Below are 20,378 nucleotides of genomic sequence, written 5' to 3' on the forward strand. Positions count from 1 at the left end.
CACACGACAGCGTGTTTAACAGCAGAACAGCTTCTTCGTGTTGGTCTGAAGTAGGGATCGACCGATTATCGGTCAGGCCGATTATCGGCGCCGATATTCGGCATTTTGACGCATATCGGCATCTGCCTTTTTTATTTTTTTAGCTCATTTCTTCAAATTTTATTTAACTTTGTTTTATTTACTTAATAAAACTTCAGGAAGTTATTTATTTATTTATTAAAATTTTCAGTTAACTTTATAAGAGATGCTGCTGACCCTGGGAACTCCCTGCGCTTTTTGTTTGTTTGTTTAATAAACATATACTTAAAGGCATTTAAACAAAGTTAAGTGTTGGAGTTTGTATTATTCAAAATTTTGACGCCAATATTTTCACTTTTACTGCAAATGAATGTCGGCTCCAAATATCGGTTATCGGCCTCCTTGACTACTAATAATCGGTATTGGCCCTGAAAAAGCCATATCGGTCTATTTCTAGTCTGAAGTAGACATTCACAGATATGTAAACTTCAGTGACTGCAGTGATTGTTTGAGTTACATCTCCTCTCGCCGTTCCTCCTCTTCTCTGCTAATACGGCACAGATTAACTGCAGGAGCTGATTGGTCAACAGAGCTGTCAATCATGACGTTTATGACCTATACTGCAACCGGGAGCTGTCGTGTCATCTGTCGTTTATATAGCATCACTGGGTTTTGATCCAACTGGTTGTTGTGAGGGTCCGACTGAACAGGAAAATGCAAAGAAAATGGACTGTTTTTATATAGTGCTTTTCTAGTCTACCGACCACTCAAAGCGCTTTTACACTACATGTCACATTCACCCATTCACACTTACATTCACACACTAATGGCGAAGGCTACTGTGGCAGTCTCCAGTCAGGAACCCCCAACCTTCTGATTGACACAGCCGCCCCTGAAAAGTGCTCCACTGTGTTGTTAACAGCATTGCTTCTCCAGCGAGGGTTTTAATTCTCTGGCTTGTTGGCAAGTTTTTGGGTTCAGCGTTCAGCTTCACTAACATTAAACTCTGAGTGTAAGATATCCACAAAATGCTTTGTCATTTCTGACCTTTGTCCTACAAGATAAGAAGCAGGGAATTGAATTGGCACATGATAAGGTATTCAATATATATTTTATGCAATTCTGTCAGGCACCACTGACTCCATGTTTAAGCTCTCAAGTGTTCTGCTCATAAGTGGCAGACAGAATACTGAGTGGGTGTTGGAAATGTTCTGTGACCTGATGCAGTGGCAGGTTAGGAGGAAACTGAACTTCACACCCTAAAACAAAGGTTAGATAATTACGTTATTGAATCAAAATGAACCAAATCGTTTTCTGTGGTTGAAAATGAACTGCAAAATATCTGAAGCGTGTGCACACTGCTCATCGTCAATCGTCCACTGTGCTCTCAATGAGTTCTGTCTGTTCCATAGAAAACACAATGTTACGTTCATGTTAATGTCTTTTTTAACAATATGTAAAAAATAGCACAACATGGTAAGGTGTCGATCTGTAAAACGCGAGGCGCACCGCTCTGCCTTTCTGTTGAAGCCTACGGTTAAAATAAAAAGAGCAGCTTGCTGAATCATTAGCTGTCATTAACCTAACCGTTTTTTTGTAAGCTGACTGATCTGTTCCCATTAATTTTGGCTTGCTAGAATACTTTGTGTTCAATAGATTAGTTACATCTGCATTAAGAAACAGGCGGAGGGCACTTGCTCTGGCTTTGATGGAGGGTGAGAGGCTGTTCCCAAATACATGGGGAACAAGAGATCCGTGTGGGTACATGAGACCCTCAGACAGAGGAAAGATCACGGCGAGTACCACCAGCTGGATGGTGACCAAAGAAGGCCCGCCTCTCCATTCACCCGATTGGACAATGAGGAAAAGCGGCAATGACGTCGGGTGATTTTCTGCTTTGAGTTGAAGTTTTTTTAACTCGAGGCGCTCGGAGCGTTTCCTCAAAAACGCGAGGTGCTCTGCAACACAAAAGCAGCACGCAAAAAGTGTCCCTATCATTAAAAACCACTACAAAAAAGTAGGGATAGACCGATATTCTGCATTTTGACGCATTTATTTTTAATCCGACGGCCGACAAGAGTTCATTTCTTTGCTAATTTTATTTAACTTTGTTTTATTTACTTTATAAAACTTCAGGAAGTTATTTATTTATTTATTTAAATTTTCAAATAACTTTATAAGAGATGCTGCTGACCCTGGGAACTCCCTGCGCTTTTTGTTTGTTTGTTTTATAAACATATGCTTAAAGGCATTTAAACAAAGTTAAGTGTTGGAGTTTGTATTATTCAAAATTTTGACGCCAATATTTTCACTTTTACTGCAAATGAATATCGGCTCCAAATATCAGTTATCGGCCTCCTTGACTACTAATAATCGGTATCGGCCCTGAAAAAACCATATCGGTCTATCTCTACAAAAAAGCCGCCACCAGCTGCTAAACGTGCTCTGTCTGATCAGGACCTTTGAACTGTATTGCTGCTTCTTACGCCTCTCTGGTGTAGGCCAGTATATCACTGTGCATTGAAGCAAAGAGAAGTGTGACAACAGCACCAGGATGTAGTGCTCAAAAAGTCAAAGAAAAAAAAGTTGTTGGAGCTTTTTTTAACCCACTTAATTTAAATGTCTGCGTGACGAGCTCCACGTGAGCCTGTCGTGATGAATGTCACTCTGGATGTGCACTTCCCTCATTTTTGACCGAATGCGACAGCGTCATCTATGTCTTTATTTTCTGCAGCCACGCTGGAGGGAGCTCCGGCCCGGTGACCATTAGCAGCCGCAGCTTGTCAGGGGATATTTAATACCCCAGTGAACATGCAGCAGACAGGGCCGTATTCAGCTTTATTTTGGATATTACATATACGAGACGACGGTGTAGATTTCAGTGTTCAATTATTCAGTGGTGTGTTTTGAGATGGGGGGGAGGGTTGTGTGTTTGTTTGCCGAGTGCTTGAATATGTCAGGAGAAAAAGGGAAGTATGTTGTGTAAAGGTGTTTACTGTACCTGGCTGGTGTTCACATGGGTGCAGACACAAAATACACGCTAACACACACACGTTCTTAAAAACTTCTGTGAGATTCTCTTTGCAGTATAATTTATTTCTGCTCAGTATTGATTGTAACAAAAGGTCCTTCTTTTCTCTTGTTGCAGAGACAAAGAGAAAGCGGATGATATAGACAGCAGCACGAGGTCCTCCACCAGAGAAGGTAAATGATGCCGCACACACACACACATATGTACATACACTTAAACAGTGTTTCAGGCCGGTGTAGTCATGTTTGAAAAGGACCACGCTCTAAGCTGCTGCTAAGGCACATCAGCCCAGCAACAATGCTGAGGGTTACATGATTACAGTGCGGATTAGTCTGCACTTGTTGTGTTAAGCCCAAAACTTTCTGCCCCAATGGCTGTTGAGCTGTTTGTCCTCAGGGCTGTTAATGAGACATACTGAGCCTTAAGTAGGTATTTCTCAAAGAGGAGAAGGCTCTTAAAACATTTTATATCAGAGAGGAGATCAACGTAACGCTGCTGAAGGTTGGTAAAAAAGAGAAATGCTGTTCTCTTAAATCAGAAATCATTTTTAAATGTCTGAATTTAAGACAGAATTCAGAGAATAAATACTGGTGCCACTCAAAGGCTTCGCTTTAGAAGATTCTCCAAATTTGACAGCTTTTCTTCGGCACATAAATCCGACTGTGGGGAAAATTAATTCTTGTTATTTGAAAGGACTGTGGACTAAATTGCTTTGTAAGTCTGGTAAATTAAAATGATGCTTTTCAGTCAATTTTTGAGACTGTAAAAGAAATTTGGCAAAATATTTCCTGTTGCTATGGAGACAATTTAGTCTTTTGTGGAGTTTCTGGTACATAAACAAACAGTTCAGTTTTGCGCGCATGTCATTCCTCATTAAACGTTACTCAAGCTGATTTTTTTCCATAAAATAAATGAAATTATTTGTTTACATTCATGTGAACTCAAATGCAGCCGTCTTCTTTCCTGCTTTAATGTGGGCATCGCTACTACTACCGACTGTTGCTGCTCCAAACAGCTCCTGACTTATGACAGGATGTGAAATGTTCCGCTCACATGATCGTGCATTGGCTTTCTTTTCACTAATGTTAGTAACTTATAGTAGCAGTTAAAAAAGCCACCATCATAACTTTAATCGATCCAATAAAACCTTTTATTTGGTATTTTTGGATTATTTGGAGACTTCTCTGTGCGTGCTTTGGGTTAATGGCACAAACATTGATATAGGATGTGAAAGTACCCATAGCATCTGATGATACGACCTCTCCAACTTGTTTCTATTTCAACACATTAAACCTTGCAGCAATCTAACCTCTCCCCACTCTTTTTGTTTGAATGTGTGTTTGAAGGGTTTTAGACACTTCTGACAGCAGGAAAGGCAGTTTAAACGTGGCACTCACCTTGGTGCTTCAAATGCATAAAGTATACTTTAATTATAAAGCATAGATAGCCTCGAGACGGCTGCATGTTTTCACATTTTGAAGGAAAACAGTGGTGCTGTTTGAAGACTTGGTCTGATGTGTTGATGGACTTAAAGTTTTTTTTATTTTGGATTTTAATAAATGGTGAGGTAATTCTTGTTCCAACAGGGTGACAAAGACTGGCCTCATTTATACTTTTAGTTTCTCTTTCTTTTATTTTTTTTGGCTGACCGCCGGGGTCAGCCTTACACTCAGGTCTGTATGTGACTGACTGACTGAGCGCGTGACTGTACTTTCACAGCCGTAGAGAAAGAGAGAGTTGCGACATCGCAATGGCTGACGCGACTCTCAGTCTATACGGCTCTGGATACTTTGTTCCGGGAGTAGGCAGGGCTGCTCCTCCGCTGCTCGTCTGCTGTCCTCACCTACATCCGCAGCGCGCACCTGCTTTCAAACACGTTGTCATCGGCCTCTTAAGGACAGTCCTTGAATCACATTGCCCACAAAAGCGCACATTGTCACTTCTTATTATTGGCAGTATAAAGGGACTTGGGATTTGTTATTCCTGAATGATTTCTAGTTGCACTTTCAGCACATTCTTCACACAAATATTAGGCTACTTTATATGCTGTAATAAATGTGATGTTTCTGGTCATAGTAAATACTACGAAAAAGAGGAAAGTCCACAGTTTAAACTACGTCGCATAGATAAGTGGTTGTGAAAGAGGAACCAAGCAGACATGAAAAAATTCCCCGTGTAGTTTTTCCTTCCCTGTCTGGTATTAGAGTGATGACGGGAAACAGAGAGCACTTTATGTCAGGCTCTGTGGATGCAAAAGTAGAATTTCCAGTGGGTCAACAGAGAAAATGCAAATACATTCTTGATACTGCTGATCAGCTGTAAGAGTGAGCGATGCGGGTTTACTGTGAATTCAACCGTCTTATCACAGGTGAGTCTCTTTATGTCACGTTAGTGCAAAACCGTTTAAAACTACGGCAGAGTTGCATAAGTAACAAATTCAGATAAGTGTCAGGTCTCTCTGCAAGCGCTCATGCTTTGTGCTCTCTTCTTCTCTTCTACCTTTTTTTGTCTAGTCAGTGTTTGAAAGTTGTTAATAGCATTAAATTAAATACCCATCCCATCTGCTGACCGGAGTTCAACTCAGGTCAAGAAGAGGATTTCAAAGCCGGGTCAGGTGTTGCATGTTGATAGACCGTGTCGCCTTATTGGATAAGATTTTATTCTATATTATTATTTCACAAACGAAAGAAAGAGAAGAAGAAAACCACAGTGAATCGATGTGAAAGTTTGTACTGACGTCACATACATGTCTTTGTCTGTCGCTCTGTAAAATCATTAGAAGCAATCCCAAGGCTCATCGTTTACAGGCCTTATGTCACGGCACACGTTTGGACTTATCATGACAGGACAAGCACACGTGCTGTTGTATAATGCTATATTTACTATTCCATTTTATTTTGGCGAGCAAGGTCCAGGTTCTCAGTGTTATTCACTTCACAGGTGCTTGGAGACTGTTACACACCTGTACATTTTGTGAAAACACATGAAAAAACCTGCAGTAAAATATGTGTGCTCACTCAATAAGGTGAATGCAAATCAAGCCAGTATTGATGTAATTACAACAAACCATGTATGTCACATTACCTCATGTAAGGAAGATGATGAGAACAGAAGGTGGATCTCTATATTTGCACAGTTTCACTCTTTGCGTGTTTCACACAGCTCCCATAATGAGGCCTTTAGAGATTAAGTTTGCTCTGACAAAAACATTGTTACAATGTCACTATCAGTGCTTTATATTTTTCTTTACTTTACATGTCTGAGTATACCTCAGCTTGTTATGAGCTGTTCATTTCATTTTGGGCTTCTTTAGAGATGAGAATTAATATAAAAGCATGCTGGACCTCAGGAAGAAGCTAAACTACACACTTAACTTCAAGTTAAAAGAAGCCTTTTTTACGCCTCAGTGCTGTAACGAAGCTCCGTCCTCATGCTACCTTTGTCATCTTACATTGGACCACGCAACGCCGGCGTAAAGCCGCCCCAGTGGGTGTTTCTTAATAGCGGCATTAAAACGTGCGATCAAACAGCGCGTCAAATACACACACAAGGCGCTGTTCTGCCCTACAGGCTCCGCTATTTAGACAGACGCCGTTTCGCCTCCGTTACTACCTCTGATGCCGGCTCAGAGACGGAACGACTTCGCCCCACCGTTCCGCCTCCGTGCAACGTAACAGAGGCGTAATAATCCTGCCTTGAACTCCCTTAAGACTGGACATGATTGGAGGCTTGAATTTGCATACACATTGGCATACGTTTGTATAGAATTGTGGTAAGATCAACAGGTTGCCTGGCATGCAGGGTTTTGGGATTCGATAGAGACGTTGAGAAGTGGCACATTTGAGAGTGAGAATGCTGCGTCCTTCTCCTTGATATGTCCTGACGATTTTCCTTGTCTTGTATTAAATTCCTTACATCTTGTCTGTGGAATAGTTGCCTTGTATGTTGCCGACTCTTAACCAGATCTGGAGACTGATGTCACACAAACTTTCAACAAATGAAAGTGTGAAACTTAATCAGTGCTCTTGCATGAACAGTAGCCTCAGCACGCCATAAAGCAATGCAGCTTCATTTTGAGTGACATCATCGCAATCACAGACACTCCCCAGTGTTCACAAACCAGTTGGCACGCTAGCTATGTTCATGTGCACGCACGCACACACAAACACACACACACGCCTGAAATGACTCAAAGCTATAAATTTGCTCTCTGGAGGTTGTTAAACGCAGCTCTGGTGTTGTGAAGGAAATGACAAATTAATGATATCCAACAGTGCAACAGTACACGCGAAGAGTTCCTTTAGGCGTCTCTTTAAAGCTGGGACATTCCCTGACACACTTTCTATGATACATGAAAATGCCCTCAATGAAAAGGCATTAAGAGGAACCGTGTTTGATTCTATTGGACCTTTACTGTCACATAGTCTCTGAGAAAAGAATTCAGATTGAAGGCTCGGGTAGTCGTTGTTAGAACAGTTTGAGTGGTTTACCTGACACCTGAGGGTGGAATCACCTGAGTTTGGTAGGCAAGGCAGGTGTGTTGAGGAAGTAGCCGCAGGTCAGGGTTCCTCTACTACTGCAGGACGTGTACCAACTTGACACCATTACTGTGCAACTTTGATCCCTGTGAGTGAAGTGAACCAGCACTGCCCCCTGCTGGTACAAACTTGTGTTTAAACACTTTATTCTTAACTGCATTGAATTGATAATTAGATGCATTTTAAGCTTCATGAGACGTTCAAAGCGGTTACTGTAGAAACTGTATGCTGACTCCTAAACCGGATAGTCGCTCCTGTATGGTTTTTGAGGAGGAACGAACATCGTGGTGGAAAAAAAACAGTCGACACTTTGCTGGAGGCTGTGCAGAAAAATGCAGTGTGATTATCATGTGCACACTGCAGCATAATGTCCCTTCTGTTGTCACTTCACACTGCGAATTATAAAAGCCAAGGGAAGTTGGATCTGTGTGTGTGAAAAGAAAGGCCTGTGTGCCTTGCAGTGTCTTTCTGCAGCCTAACACAAGAACACATGTTTTTAAAGTTCATCTGCTCATTCTTTTTTTCAAATTACCTCCAGATAACTTTTGTTTCCCACCCAACATGAATGTGTCTGCCTGAATCCTTTGAACACAGCATCTTCTACTACCCATGATATACTGTGATCTCTCCCTTTTACGGTAATCATGGCCTCATATTATGCGACTGTAGGTTTAAGGTCCGCTGTGATTACAGAGCTTGTGACCACCCTCCATGGCCGAGGAGGTAGACTTTTCCCTTGAAATTGCTACCTACCCACTGCCTTTTGCCTCCAATAAAAACCTTTATAGAGTGTAACTGCCAGTTAGAGCTCCGTCCTTGTGTTTGGCCACGTTTAGAAAGGCCTGAATCCAGAAGAGCAGAGAAACTGGTGCAGAACCTCAGGAGTTTTGTCCAACAGAGGTGGGACTTTTTGCTTGCACTATTCACTCGTGGTGCAAAATGTGAAGACATGAAACTGAATTATTTTGCTTTGCGTTGTGCATGCTCATGAACACCCAAATTGTTTACGATACTGTGTTTCCTTCTCAGTTTCACTTCTGTGAAATGTGATGAGATTTTTTAAAAGATGATGTCATTAAAGGAGCATTTCACCCCTGGAAAAAGCCGCTGTCAGTCAAAGCTGGTGTTCTCTATAATCGATAGAAGCAATAATATCTAAAATTGGCACCATAGCTGTGGAGAAAGTTGCACAAACAGCTCGTGGTTTCACCCATTCTACATTCCTACAACACCCAGCGTGCATTGCGCCCCTCCCTCTGAAAGGAACGGCCCAGCGCGAGACGCTGGAGTGAAATACGACCGTTTCGCTGCAGGCAACGGCTCAGAGCGGTACAGAATCATAAATACATCGAGAATATACCGGTGGATCGTCAAAAAAATCTTCAGGTCTGCAGTCTACATTTCAAACCTGACGATTTTGAACGTTACATGACATCGGAGGCGGGCGTCCTAGATTGAGGAAGTGTAGTTTAGCGAGCTCCCTGGTTTTCCAGCGCCCACTGGAGAAGAGGATAGCGTCCTCCAAAGGCACAGAGCCAAATGTCCTTTTTTTCCTACCATAATGGCATTAGCTCCCCTTAATAGCATGACAGGACTGAGGTTGAACATTCTCTATTTTCAGCTTCCTAACTGTGAATATTTGCTGGTTTTCTCAGAAGGCTGTGAGGTGAACTGAATGTCCTTCAGTTTCTAACTTTAGGTTGAACAAAAAGGGAGATTTGAAGAAGTCAACTGGGAGCCTAAAAACTTATTGTGGCCCATTTCCAGTATTTTCTTGTCCTAATTGAGAGAACCACTTATATTATTTCGACCCAGATGATTGTCGATCGTTTTTGTAAAAATGTAAGAAGACTGACAGAGAAAACTTGAACTGCAGGTGTAACTGAGTGACCTGTGAATACTTTGGCGTCTGATTTTCTCTGCTTCAAATTAGGTCAAAAACACACAAAGAAAATGAGCTGGAATAAAAACTATTTCATTTAAAACCTCCACAAAAGCCTCTGATGGATACGAGTCATACAAGGGTAATCAATATACTTTACAGGCTTTGAAGTCATCCTGATTGTCTCTGTTATGTCAACAACACCTTTAAGTAATAGCTGATGTATTTTGTATGATTATGTATTCATGTGTGTTTTTCACTGCTGTATTCTGACCATCAGGTTTGCTGGAATGGGTAACCTGCTAAAAGTCCTAACAAGGGAAATAGAGAACTATCCACACTTTTTCCTGGACTTTGAAAGTAAGTCTGGCAGAGGAGTGGAACAAAGGGAGAAAAGATGGATGGAGAGAGAGATGTGGGGAGGGGAGGGAGGGAGGGGGGGGTGTAACCAGCTCAGCTGTTTCCTTTCTGTCAGCAGGTTTCTGCTCCCGATGACGAAGCCCTGAAGGAGCCTGCTTTTGCTCCTCTCTTTGCTTTTCCCCACTTTCACTTGGTCATGACCTTCTGCTCCTACAGCTCCGATCTGCTGTTTCTCCAATCTCCTCATCACTTATCAATGCCTCTTTAACATCACACATACTTTTCTTTCCTTCTCTCTCCCTCTCTCTCTTTTTTTCTCTTGCAGAAACCAAATGGGGAATCTGTTAAAAGTGCTCACTTGCACAGAGCTTGAACAGGGGCCAAACTTTTTCCTTGACTTTGAAAGTGAGCACAGCTTCTGCCTGTCTTTCTGCTTCGCACACCCCCCTCCCCCCCTTCTCTATATCCCTGATTCATTTTTCCTTTAACCTCTCTCTTTAGCTGCTCTGAGGTCAGGGGTCAGCCTATTCAGCCTGTCAACCTTCCTTATTTAAATGTATTTCAGGATTGATTTCTGTGTCAAATGCATTCAAGTTAAAGATGAATTGAGCTGACCCTTGACCTTTTGCTTTTACTAACCCTTGCATGCATGCCCCTGTATCTGCACTTATAATGAGACTCTTTTGATGCATGTGTTATTAATTGCACTATGCTACATGCATGTAGGATAATGCAATAAGTAACACATTATGATGAGGTCTGTTATAGTCCTGCATAATCCTGTTATCTGTTTAAATACATGTATTCAGCTCAGACAGAGGGAATGCACGGCAGTAGAATATTAAATCCGCTCTGCCTCTTTGTGTTCATGTAAAATGGACAAATTAGCTCGTTGTTAGCGGCTGAAAATCCGCTTTGCCTTTTTTCTTAAACCTCCTACAGACACACAACACAATACGCCTACGCAGAGGCATTTCAGCCCCTCTCACAATGTAGCCAACCTCAGGCTTTGTTTATTCAGCAAAGAGGAAATGATGGGAGTGGAAAGGTTTTGAAATGCAAAACAGACTCCAGACACAGTGATGGTCTACATTTCGAGCTCTTCTTCTCTCAGTGGTCATGATCGCTCGTTACCTACGAATCTTTAGTTTCCTGAGGAGTATTATTATAGTATGGGACATATTTTAGGAGCCAGACAATGCAGCACCAAAATAGCTTAAGCCTGCAGAGCGGTGTAAATAATTAAGACCATGCAGGAAACAAAACCTTTGACTACATTACTGCAGCGTGGATTAGACTTCCCTGCAAACACACTTAAAAATATCTTCTTCTCAAACATGCTGCACATCCCCCCACGAGTTCTTTCACAGTCGGCCTCAAAATATCGCTGCTTTGAAAACGCACTCTGAAGTCTTTTCTCATGTTGCCTTTGAGGATGCAGAACGTGCGTAAAGGTCTCATGCAGGCTTGATAATGAAACAGGTGTGGAGCCACGCTGTCTGCAGTAGATTGCTTCCTAACCTGACTCCAGACTCAAATTAAAGGCATCATTTTTCGGACGTGAAAGGCAGTGAATTTTAGAGGCTCGTGTGTGGATGTGCTGTATGCTTTTAGCTTTGACCCAAAGTTCCCACAGTTCATTCTGCTGACTGTTTTTGTACTCATCCTCTGAAAAAGTCCGACAGAAACCGACAAACTTTGATGAGTTACAAAAAACTGTCCCCATGTTCCCCCAGTGACTGTCCCATCCTGTTTAAAAACACCCTTTAAAATGCCCTTTCACATCAAGCAACAGATTTAGACGTAAACATTGGATCAGAGACGCATGTAGGGTGAAATCTGATGAATGTAAAAGTGATTCTTGATGTGAAAAGGTGACAATTAGACGTCTTTTTTTGTTTGAAATGAACTGTAATTAAATGTGGTGGTAGCTTACCTGACTATTGTTGTGTGTGTGTGCTTTTCATTTGTACCTGTGTACACATTTGCGCGTGTGCTTTGCGTGTTAGATGCACAGCCGACAGAAGGAGAGCGCGAGGTGTGGAACCAGGTGAACTCAGTCCTCCAGGACTCGGAGAGCATCCTGTCCGGCCTGCAGTCGTACAAAGGAGCCGGCCAGGAGATCAGAGATGTAAGGCATACACACACACACACACACACACTCTTGTCTCGTCTTGTCATGGACCAACAATTAAACTCAAAGCAGGGATGTAGAGAAATCTTCAGACATAGTTTCTGTTCTTTAACTTCAATACCACGATCATTTATAGCCATGCAATATGCCATGTATGTCTCAACAGGGAAGAAAAGAAGAGCTGGACTGACATCAAGTTTAACTAGTTAAATCTTCCCCACAGCGTACATATTTGTGCTGCACCTTTATGCTGATGATCATTAAACCTCTAATCACATGTTTTCTGAGTGTTCTGCCGTCTTTTTTGTTCTTTCAAGGCGATTCAAAACCCAAACGACTTCATGCTGCAGGAGCGAGCCTGGAACTCGGTCTGCCCGCTCGTCATCAAACTCAAGAAGTTTTACAGTTTCTCTCTCAGACTAGGTAAGGTTTATACACTGACGGAAATATATGTATAGATTCATTTAAAAAGTAATTTCAGAGTCAAACGTTTTAATCTAATCTAGTTATTTTGAAGGTATTCATCACTCAGGTTGTCTTTAAGTGATGATCTCTTAAGCTATAGCTTAAGCTATATTTTCTTGCAAGTTGTAAACGGATGATTTATTTCAAACATGAATTATTCAAACTTCAGGGAAATTAACCTTTTACTCAGAAGTCTAATTAATAATATGCTGTATTATACCCAAAGTAAAGATTGCACAGTTAAGTTAATGAGGAGCAGATCTGCTTATTGGCTTTCCTATTTGTAAATACACATGATATATGTAAAAAAGAGTATGGTAGTTAGTAGGTGTGAAAGTAAACTGTTGGGAGCACTGTCAGATAACTTTATGGGACTGCAAAAATTTGTGTTCAACTCGGGGTGCTGAAAAAAATCGATTCATGTCAGAATCGCAATTCTTAAAGTCGAGGTGAAATGAAAAATGTAATTTTATTCCTTTTAGATCACATCCCCGGTAATATTGTGCATCTATTTGACAATATAGGCCAAAAAAAATACAGAAAATCCATTTCTTTGTATTCTTATATCAAAATCCGATCATTTTTTCTTCCGGTGAAACAAAATTTCACGTGTGCCTACGTAGGCTAGGACCAACCAATTTCAACCAATCAATCTGCACCATTTAGCCGCAGAGCACCAAGAACGCTCGGTCAGTTAGCTAGCTACTGCGCTGTGGAGAACGTCTGTCTACGCCCACTTCTCAACGATCAAATCAAATCCCTCTGATGATATGTCCCGCCTGCACGTCCTGCTTCACTCGGAAATACGTCACGATACGGAAGCTAGATACTCTCGAAACGCCGTTTCAGCTCGACTTTAATTTCTACAATTCTGAATCGATTTGAAATTTCCGAAAATTTTCTTCCAAATTTTTTTTTTTGTCTTCAGTAAATTTTTTACCAGCAGCCAGTTTGCACACGACAAACCCGCTGCATGCACTGTTTGCCGTGCACCCTTTCCGGCTTCCGTTGTACACAGTTCTAGCAAGGAGTGTGTCGGTCCATGCTTACTGAGTTGCTATAGTTGGCTAGCTCTCGCCGTCTGTAATAGACAGAATAAATCTTACCTGCCATGCGTGGACCTCTCGAGCCACCAAGTCATTCGTGACATCCACCGCTCACTACATCACGGATGCCTGGCAGCTCGAGTCTCGCATATTACAAGAGAGTGATGCACAAAAGCCACACAGCTGTGAACATGAATCTGCAGTCGCCCACACACAAGCTGATAATCAATGTCTCAAAGAGCTGTCGAGCATTATTGTCTGATTGTTTTAAAAACGTACAAAACAGGAGTTTTACAGTGTTATTTTTTTATAACTTAAACTTGTTTTTGTTAAAGTATTACAGTCGAAGTCGTTAAAAATTGACAAGTACTAAATACAACTACTCATGTTTTCTTATAGCAAGTTAATCAAAAATAAACTTTCTTCTGTCTTAGGTTTGCATCTGTGTATTTACATTATTGTATCAAATATAAAAGCTGCATAATCTTGAACACATTTTGCTGTGCTTTAATGTCATATAATTATTTGCCACTGCAGTTTTCTTAGCACACAGCAGAGTGGAGTAAATGCTAAAACAAGCACCCCTTTGTAACAAACAGGGAATTGATTGTGAATCGAAAAAAGATTCACACCCCTCTGTTCAACTGTTTCTTTCCAATGAAATGTACACATCCAGATACTTTCTAAACTGGAGCTGAAAGCAGGCACTTGAAGCCTACGCAGCTGAACTCTAGTCCGTCTGTGTCTCTGAATATCTGTCTGTCTGTGTTTGTGAGCAGAGGAGGCTCTGCAGAGTTTGTTGGAGTGCCTGACCTGTCCGCCCTTCACGCCCACTCAGCACCTGGAGAGGGAGCAGGCGCTGGCTAAACAGTTTGCTGAGATCCTCCACTTCACTCTGCGCTTTGATGAGCTGAAGGTCTGCTGGAAACACTAAACCACGCACACACACACACACATTCAGTTACTCTGCCCTCACACTGCTTTACTTTTATGCAATAGTATGTTGTTGAAAAGTCTGAAAGTACTGAAGCTTTGACTCGTTTCCTTCAGATGAGAATTCCTGCCATCCAGAACGACTTCAGCTACTACAGGAGAACCATCAGTCGAAACCGGATAAACAACATGAATGTGAGTGGCCCAGAAACGGTTACTTAAGATCTGCTTAAACTAGCACTACAGTAGCAGATGTTTTTTCCTGGTGTTCTCCAGGCCACGTATTTATATCTTACATCAGTCTTTGATAGGACTATATTTAGGATCAGTTTCTTTATAGTCCAAAAGAGAAAACAGAAGACAAAGAAAAGAGGGTGTTCACTTTCATTTCAGAAATGGATCAAACTTAGAGTACCAAAGTAAAAGAAGAATAAAGACTGCCTCCGCTGACACCTCTTGTTTCTCTGTGTTGTGTGTTTCTGCACCCACAGTTGGATATTGAGAGTGAAGTCAACAACGAGATGGCCAACAGGATGTCTCTGTTCTACGCAGAAGCCACACCCATGCTGAAAACACTCAGCAACGCAACCACAAACTTTGTGACGGAGGTAAGGGTGCTTACACTGCATCACAAACTAAACGGTTATTGTTCTCTACATTTGCATGTCCTTATTATACTTTATTATGAAAGGAAAACTCGTATTTACTGCATCTTTTCAGTTGTGTTACATGATACACTAAAGTTAACATAATGACTTGCTAATTTAACTTTATAATCAATAATAACATTAGTCAGTTAAAGCCTCATTGTTTAATGTGTGTTCCTTAGAACAAGACTCTTCCTCTGGAGAACACAACAGACTGTCTCAGCACCATGGCCAGCGTGTGTAAAGTCATGCTGGAGACACCGTGAGTCACGATGAACCTCCTGCACAAACACATTAAATCATTTCTCTCAGATCCTGAGTAGATCAAACGTTCAAAGCAAGTACTGGAATCAAATCTTAGCACCTATTATTCCTTTATTCACGCTGAAGCGCTTCACATCCTGTGATGGAGCTTCTTGTCGGCAGTGGTTACACCCAGCCTAGAGGAAGCTCTAAGGGTGTGTACCTGTGTATGATTGTGATCAGAATAGATATCGATGAGCAGCCTTGCACTTTGCATAGCAGCTTCTGCAATCAGAGTACGGATGTGTGTGTGAAAGGGTGAATGTAGCAGTAGTGTTAAGCTCTTTGAGTGGTCAGAAGACGATAAAATCACTGTGTAAGTGGAGTCAATAAATGTAGTCTATTTATATCAGGGAGGGCATGGCCAAAGCAACAAACAAAACGATCTCTAATTAGAGCCGAACTTTCTTACTTAAGATCAACAAAAACTACAGTAACTCTCTATCACTACTAATGCAATCATCTGCTATCCCTGACGAGCACAGCACAGTCCGGTTGGGAGTCAGGAAAGCAGTTAAAAGTCTGTCAGGCATCCGCAGGTCCTCATTTGAATGAAGCTGCCATCAACCTTTCATCCAATCACCAGCAGCCACCTGCAGCTCATCACACTGAAAGACACACAGGACAGGGGGAACAGCACCACCCTCAGGCAGAGAGGGGAAACAAAGCATTTAAATACAAATGACTCGCAGTCATAACTGAGAAGACAGAAAAAAGCTCTTCCATTTGAAGTGTTAAAACCCGGATGGATAAAACAGTATGCAATGGCACCAATAAATAATGTAATAAAGTCACCACCAAAAGATCTATACTAGTGATTTTATGCAGCTGCCCTGTTGTATAACTTTTATTCTTTCACACTTCACCATTCTTTCATTTTCTAATCCTCCTCTACCTTTCTTTCTGTCCATTTAGGGAATATTCAAGTCGTTTCAGCAGCGAGGACACGCTCCTGTTCTGCATGAGAGTCATGGTCGGAGTCATCATTCTCTACGACCACGTCCACCCCAACGGCGCCTTCAACAAGTCTTCAAAGATAGACGTAAGACACACACACACACACACACGCACGATTTCTAAATAGCATCACTGTGGACGTGTTTTGTGATGCAGCTCTTGAATTGCTGACTCTGCTGTTTTCCTCTCAGATGAAAGGCTGCATAAAAGTACTGAAGGACCAGCCGGCAGACAACGTAGAAGGCCTCCTGAACGCCCTCAAGTAGGTCGCTTTCACTCAGCTTTGCATTGTGCAGTATTTCAGTGTTGTTTGCCACTGTTATTGATATTCAATCAATTTTGATTGACAAGATAATTCTGAGGATTACATAGATACACACATTTTTTATTTACTTTATGCTTTGTAAAAGACTACAAAACCTAGCTCCTATTTATCCAAACAAGGTCTTGAAGGTACAATAAGTAGGATTTTTCCTGCATTTTGTCAACAACACATTCAAACTCTTTGTCACCAGAAGCTCACTCTCACTCTCTCGTGCGAGACCACGCCCACCTTGCCGAGCTAACACCGACAGCATCACGGTTACCTTTGCGCTAGCACGCTTACCGCTGGTTAGCTTTTCCTACCTGGCTTGAGACACCTACCTGTCCAACAGAAAGAAGGCCAACTCTGCATCGCTCTTTCGCCATGTTCGCTGGTCTGAATGGGGCCCAGTTGCTAATTTGAACCACACCCACACTCACCTGTACGCTGTGATTGGCTCAGGGAACCACAACAGCGCCCCTCCTGAAAACGTCCCGTGCAAAGCAAAACAACAGAATAGATGCAGAGGGAAGGGTCTCACAAGGGTCTGCACACACACTCACCAACACACATGTATAGAGGCCCATAAGTGATGATTTATATTGTATTTGTAAAAGTCTATATTTTATTTTTACAGGAAAATCCTACTTATTATACCTTTAAGGTCACTCAAACCTCACATCGTCCCCTCCCTCTGTATGTGAACTTTACCCTGACTGCACCTATAATGATAAATTAAACCTTCACTGTTACCATTAAAGATTTGCTCTGAACTGTAGTTTGAGACCTCGGCTTTCTTTAGTTTCGTGGTTGACTTTAGCATGGCTCACAGCTGCTAACTAGCTAACAATAGCTAACTAATTAGGAAAGACGCCCTGAAAGCTAGCACAAAACAGGTGCTTTATTCACTTGCTGCAGCGAACACAACTCACGGCCCTTTTCACAACCACTGTACTGAAAGCTGCGCTATCATTCTGTAAAGAAACCTTATTTATTCTGATAATCATCACACCTACTTGTGATGTGCACAGGTTGAATGTATGGCAAGAACAGATAAGGGTCTGTGGTGTTGATGGGTTGAAAGCCCCGCCTCCAAAAATGTTAATGTTTGTGTTTCTCTTCAGATTCACCACAAAACACCTGAACGACGAGTCCACTCCGAAGAACATCCGGACGATGCTCCAGTAATGTTTCTTTTTTTTTTATATAAATAGATATGAAGAGGATCAATGCTCTGACCTCAAATAAGATGTAAATGTTTACAATATTTAAAAAGACTCGATGTTAATACTTGTGTGTATTTGCATAGTCATTCCCTCCAAGCTATTAAACCTGCAGAACGTGTACCCTGTACTTTGCAAAAACAGAAATCTGAAAGCATCACGTGAATTGCCTCGACTGTTAAAAGCTGTCAAAGCACAAACGATGGAAACCTATCAGCCTTATTTAACGGAGCTTTGGAAGCAGCACTTGGAAATAAATGAACAAGGCACCATGAAAATGGCCTTAATGCATCTTTCAATCTTTTATTTGACAATGGGATTAGTTCAATGACAGGTTTTAGTTAAATTCAACTCAAGAGATAAATCTGTTTGTGATTTTAAAATCAGACCGGTTCTCGTTTCTATCACAGTAACAGGTGTTTCATAAATTCAACATGTATTTAAACAGGTGAAGTTTTGCTCAGTGTTTTCACTTGATATTTAATGTTAGCAGATGAAATCAATCAATGTTCAAACGGACTTCTGTGTTGCAGTGAAGGGCTAAATATTGAGAGCAGATAAGGGATTGATTGGTTGTATGTTTTGCTCAAAGCATTAGAGTGTTTTCTCTTTTTATATTCAGCTGTTTGTATTTGTCTTTTTTTTCAAACTCCAACCTTGTGCAACTATCGAAATAAACCCACTGTGAACATTAAACTAAGTTTGCACATCGAGTAAGATCCATTGAGAGGGCAGTGATAATGAAACACGAAATCCAATCAACCCACCAAATGTTTTATTTAATTATTTTGTGGCAATGCTCTGAATGATGTCGCCATGTTTTTAAGTGGCTATTTTGTGGCTTTTTGTATTAAACAGAAAAATCCTTAAATCTGAGTAAATTGTATGTGCTTCTTTACAAAGACAGTTTTTCTTCATTCCCTTTAAAACCAAAAAAATCTGTTTAACGTGATGTTCCCAAATGAATTAAAGGAATAATTCACCTTTTTCACTGGTGAGTACGGAAGCCCTTAGCGGACATGCATCCATACATTATATTTACTCCTTTTTCCTGTGATAACAAGTTATTTCTCAACTTATTTATCACGTTACGATGTAATGACGCTGCGCCACCATAACGTCACATGATCATAACTAGATTAACTCATAACTAGAGGTATAGAAACAGGCTTAACTTACCTCCTAATTGTGGGCAATGGCAGCATGGTATGTCGTAGTCTGTAATATCACAGTGACCAGCCTGTTCTGTTTTTTAGATCGCCGGAATATTATCCCGATATCACGAGAAAACGAGCTCTGTTATCCCGAGATAACCAGATAAATAATTCCGTTATATTGGGAAAACCAGCTTTGTTTTCCTGAGATAACGAGAAAAATACGTCGAGAGAAAACGTCCAGAAATAACTCGTTATCACGGGGAAACAGTAAATAAAATGTATGGATGCATGTCCGCCAAGGGCTTCCGTAGGTGAGCAGGTTTATTTTTTAGAATCAGAGTTGTGATATTGTTTGGCGTGTTTAAACTCACATTTTATTTTCTGTAAAGTCTTTATTGTCTTCAGTACATCAAGCTATGCGCCGGACAATTTCATCACACCCTTAGAATAAACGGTTCAAACTTACACTTTGAAATTAGCCTTAGATTGGACCGCTGAAGGAAGTTACTTTTTAAATTCCCTAAAGCATTCATGGGAATCATGTGTATGAATAATATCTTATAATTTTCAAACTTTCTCACGAGGTCAGACAATCTTATCATTCGTGACTGTTGTACACTGCTTTAAGTTTAACAAACTCTAACACTCTTCTAAATCCTTCTACCATTGCTTTTTCAGAGGAATGACTGAGCAGGTTTCTTCTGTTTAACCATCTAACACATGAAATAATACCTTGCCCCTGTTATTTTAAAACATGGTTATGTCTACAGCGTATGATGCAGCACGTTATGGCCTTAAAACCTGTGAAACCTGCAAAGACAATATTTGTATTTTTCATCCACAACATCAAACTTTTCATTTGATTTTTAAGCCATACAGTATATTCAGATCCACGTTAACACTTCAACATTCAGTCGGTTAGTATCATATTAACATGTCGGGTATATACTATTCTTTCAGTCTGTTTATTTTTGTTTCTCTTGTGTTTAGTAATATATACGTGTGTGAGCCATACTTTGAATGCGACGTTTTTATGCAATGAGTGAAAACTGTACATGGGCGAGGCTTAGCGCGAGGTGTATGCATGATATTTCATATCTGCCTGAAGTGGCTTTAAAGATAAAACACACATCTTGTGTCATGATTGATGTACACAAAGCTTCCCTCTTTGCCATAGATATGCTACTGTGTGTTGTATGCGAGATGTTGTTTTGAATACTGAGACAAAATCTGTTTTTTTCTTTTGTCTTAAACTGACAGGTATTGTTTAATATTTTTGGAGTCCAAACTCACTGTTTATATTCTTTGCTTTGGCTTTGTATTGCAAATTGAATGCGATGTGTGGATTGGATAATAAAGGTGGTACATTTCTTATACAGA

General features: G+C 40.9%; 1 protein-coding gene across 2 annotated transcripts in view; it reads left to right on the forward strand.

The window, feature by feature from the left end:
* The window catches only part of fam49a (family with sequence similarity 49 member A), a 43,409-nt gene extending 23,031 nt beyond the window's left edge, over positions 1-20,378 (forward strand). Inside the window, exons 2-12 of one of the 2 annotated variants that reach the window (XM_069656200.1) lie at positions 3,167-3,222; positions 9,750-9,829; positions 11,839-11,960; positions 12,281-12,386; positions 14,254-14,390; positions 14,525-14,602; positions 14,899-15,015; positions 15,237-15,316; positions 16,273-16,399; positions 16,506-16,576; positions 17,743-20,378. In XM_069656200.1, coding sequence (XP_069512301.1) covers positions 9,760-9,829; positions 11,839-11,960; positions 12,281-12,386; positions 14,254-14,390; positions 14,525-14,602; positions 14,899-15,015; positions 15,237-15,316; positions 16,273-16,399; positions 16,506-16,576; positions 17,743-17,806 — 972 coding nt within the window. In that variant the 5' untranslated portion in view covers positions 3,167-3,222; positions 9,750-9,759 and the 3' untranslated portion in view covers positions 17,807-20,378. Of the gene's footprint in view, positions 1-3,166; positions 3,223-9,749; positions 9,830-9,864; positions 10,235-11,838; positions 11,961-12,280; positions 12,387-14,253; positions 14,391-14,524; positions 14,603-14,898; positions 15,016-15,236; positions 15,317-16,272; positions 16,400-16,505; positions 16,577-17,742 lie in introns of those variants that run through there. The other variant, XM_069656207.1, reaches the window with a different exon arrangement.

This window comes from Semicossyphus pulcher, unplaced genomic scaffold (assembly GCF_022749685.1).
Source record: "Semicossyphus pulcher isolate SPU_LCO1_2020_fin unplaced genomic scaffold, fSemPul1.0.p SCAF_11, whole genome shotgun sequence".
Lineage (NCBI taxonomy): Eukaryota > Metazoa > Chordata > Actinopteri > Labriformes > Labridae > Semicossyphus > Semicossyphus pulcher.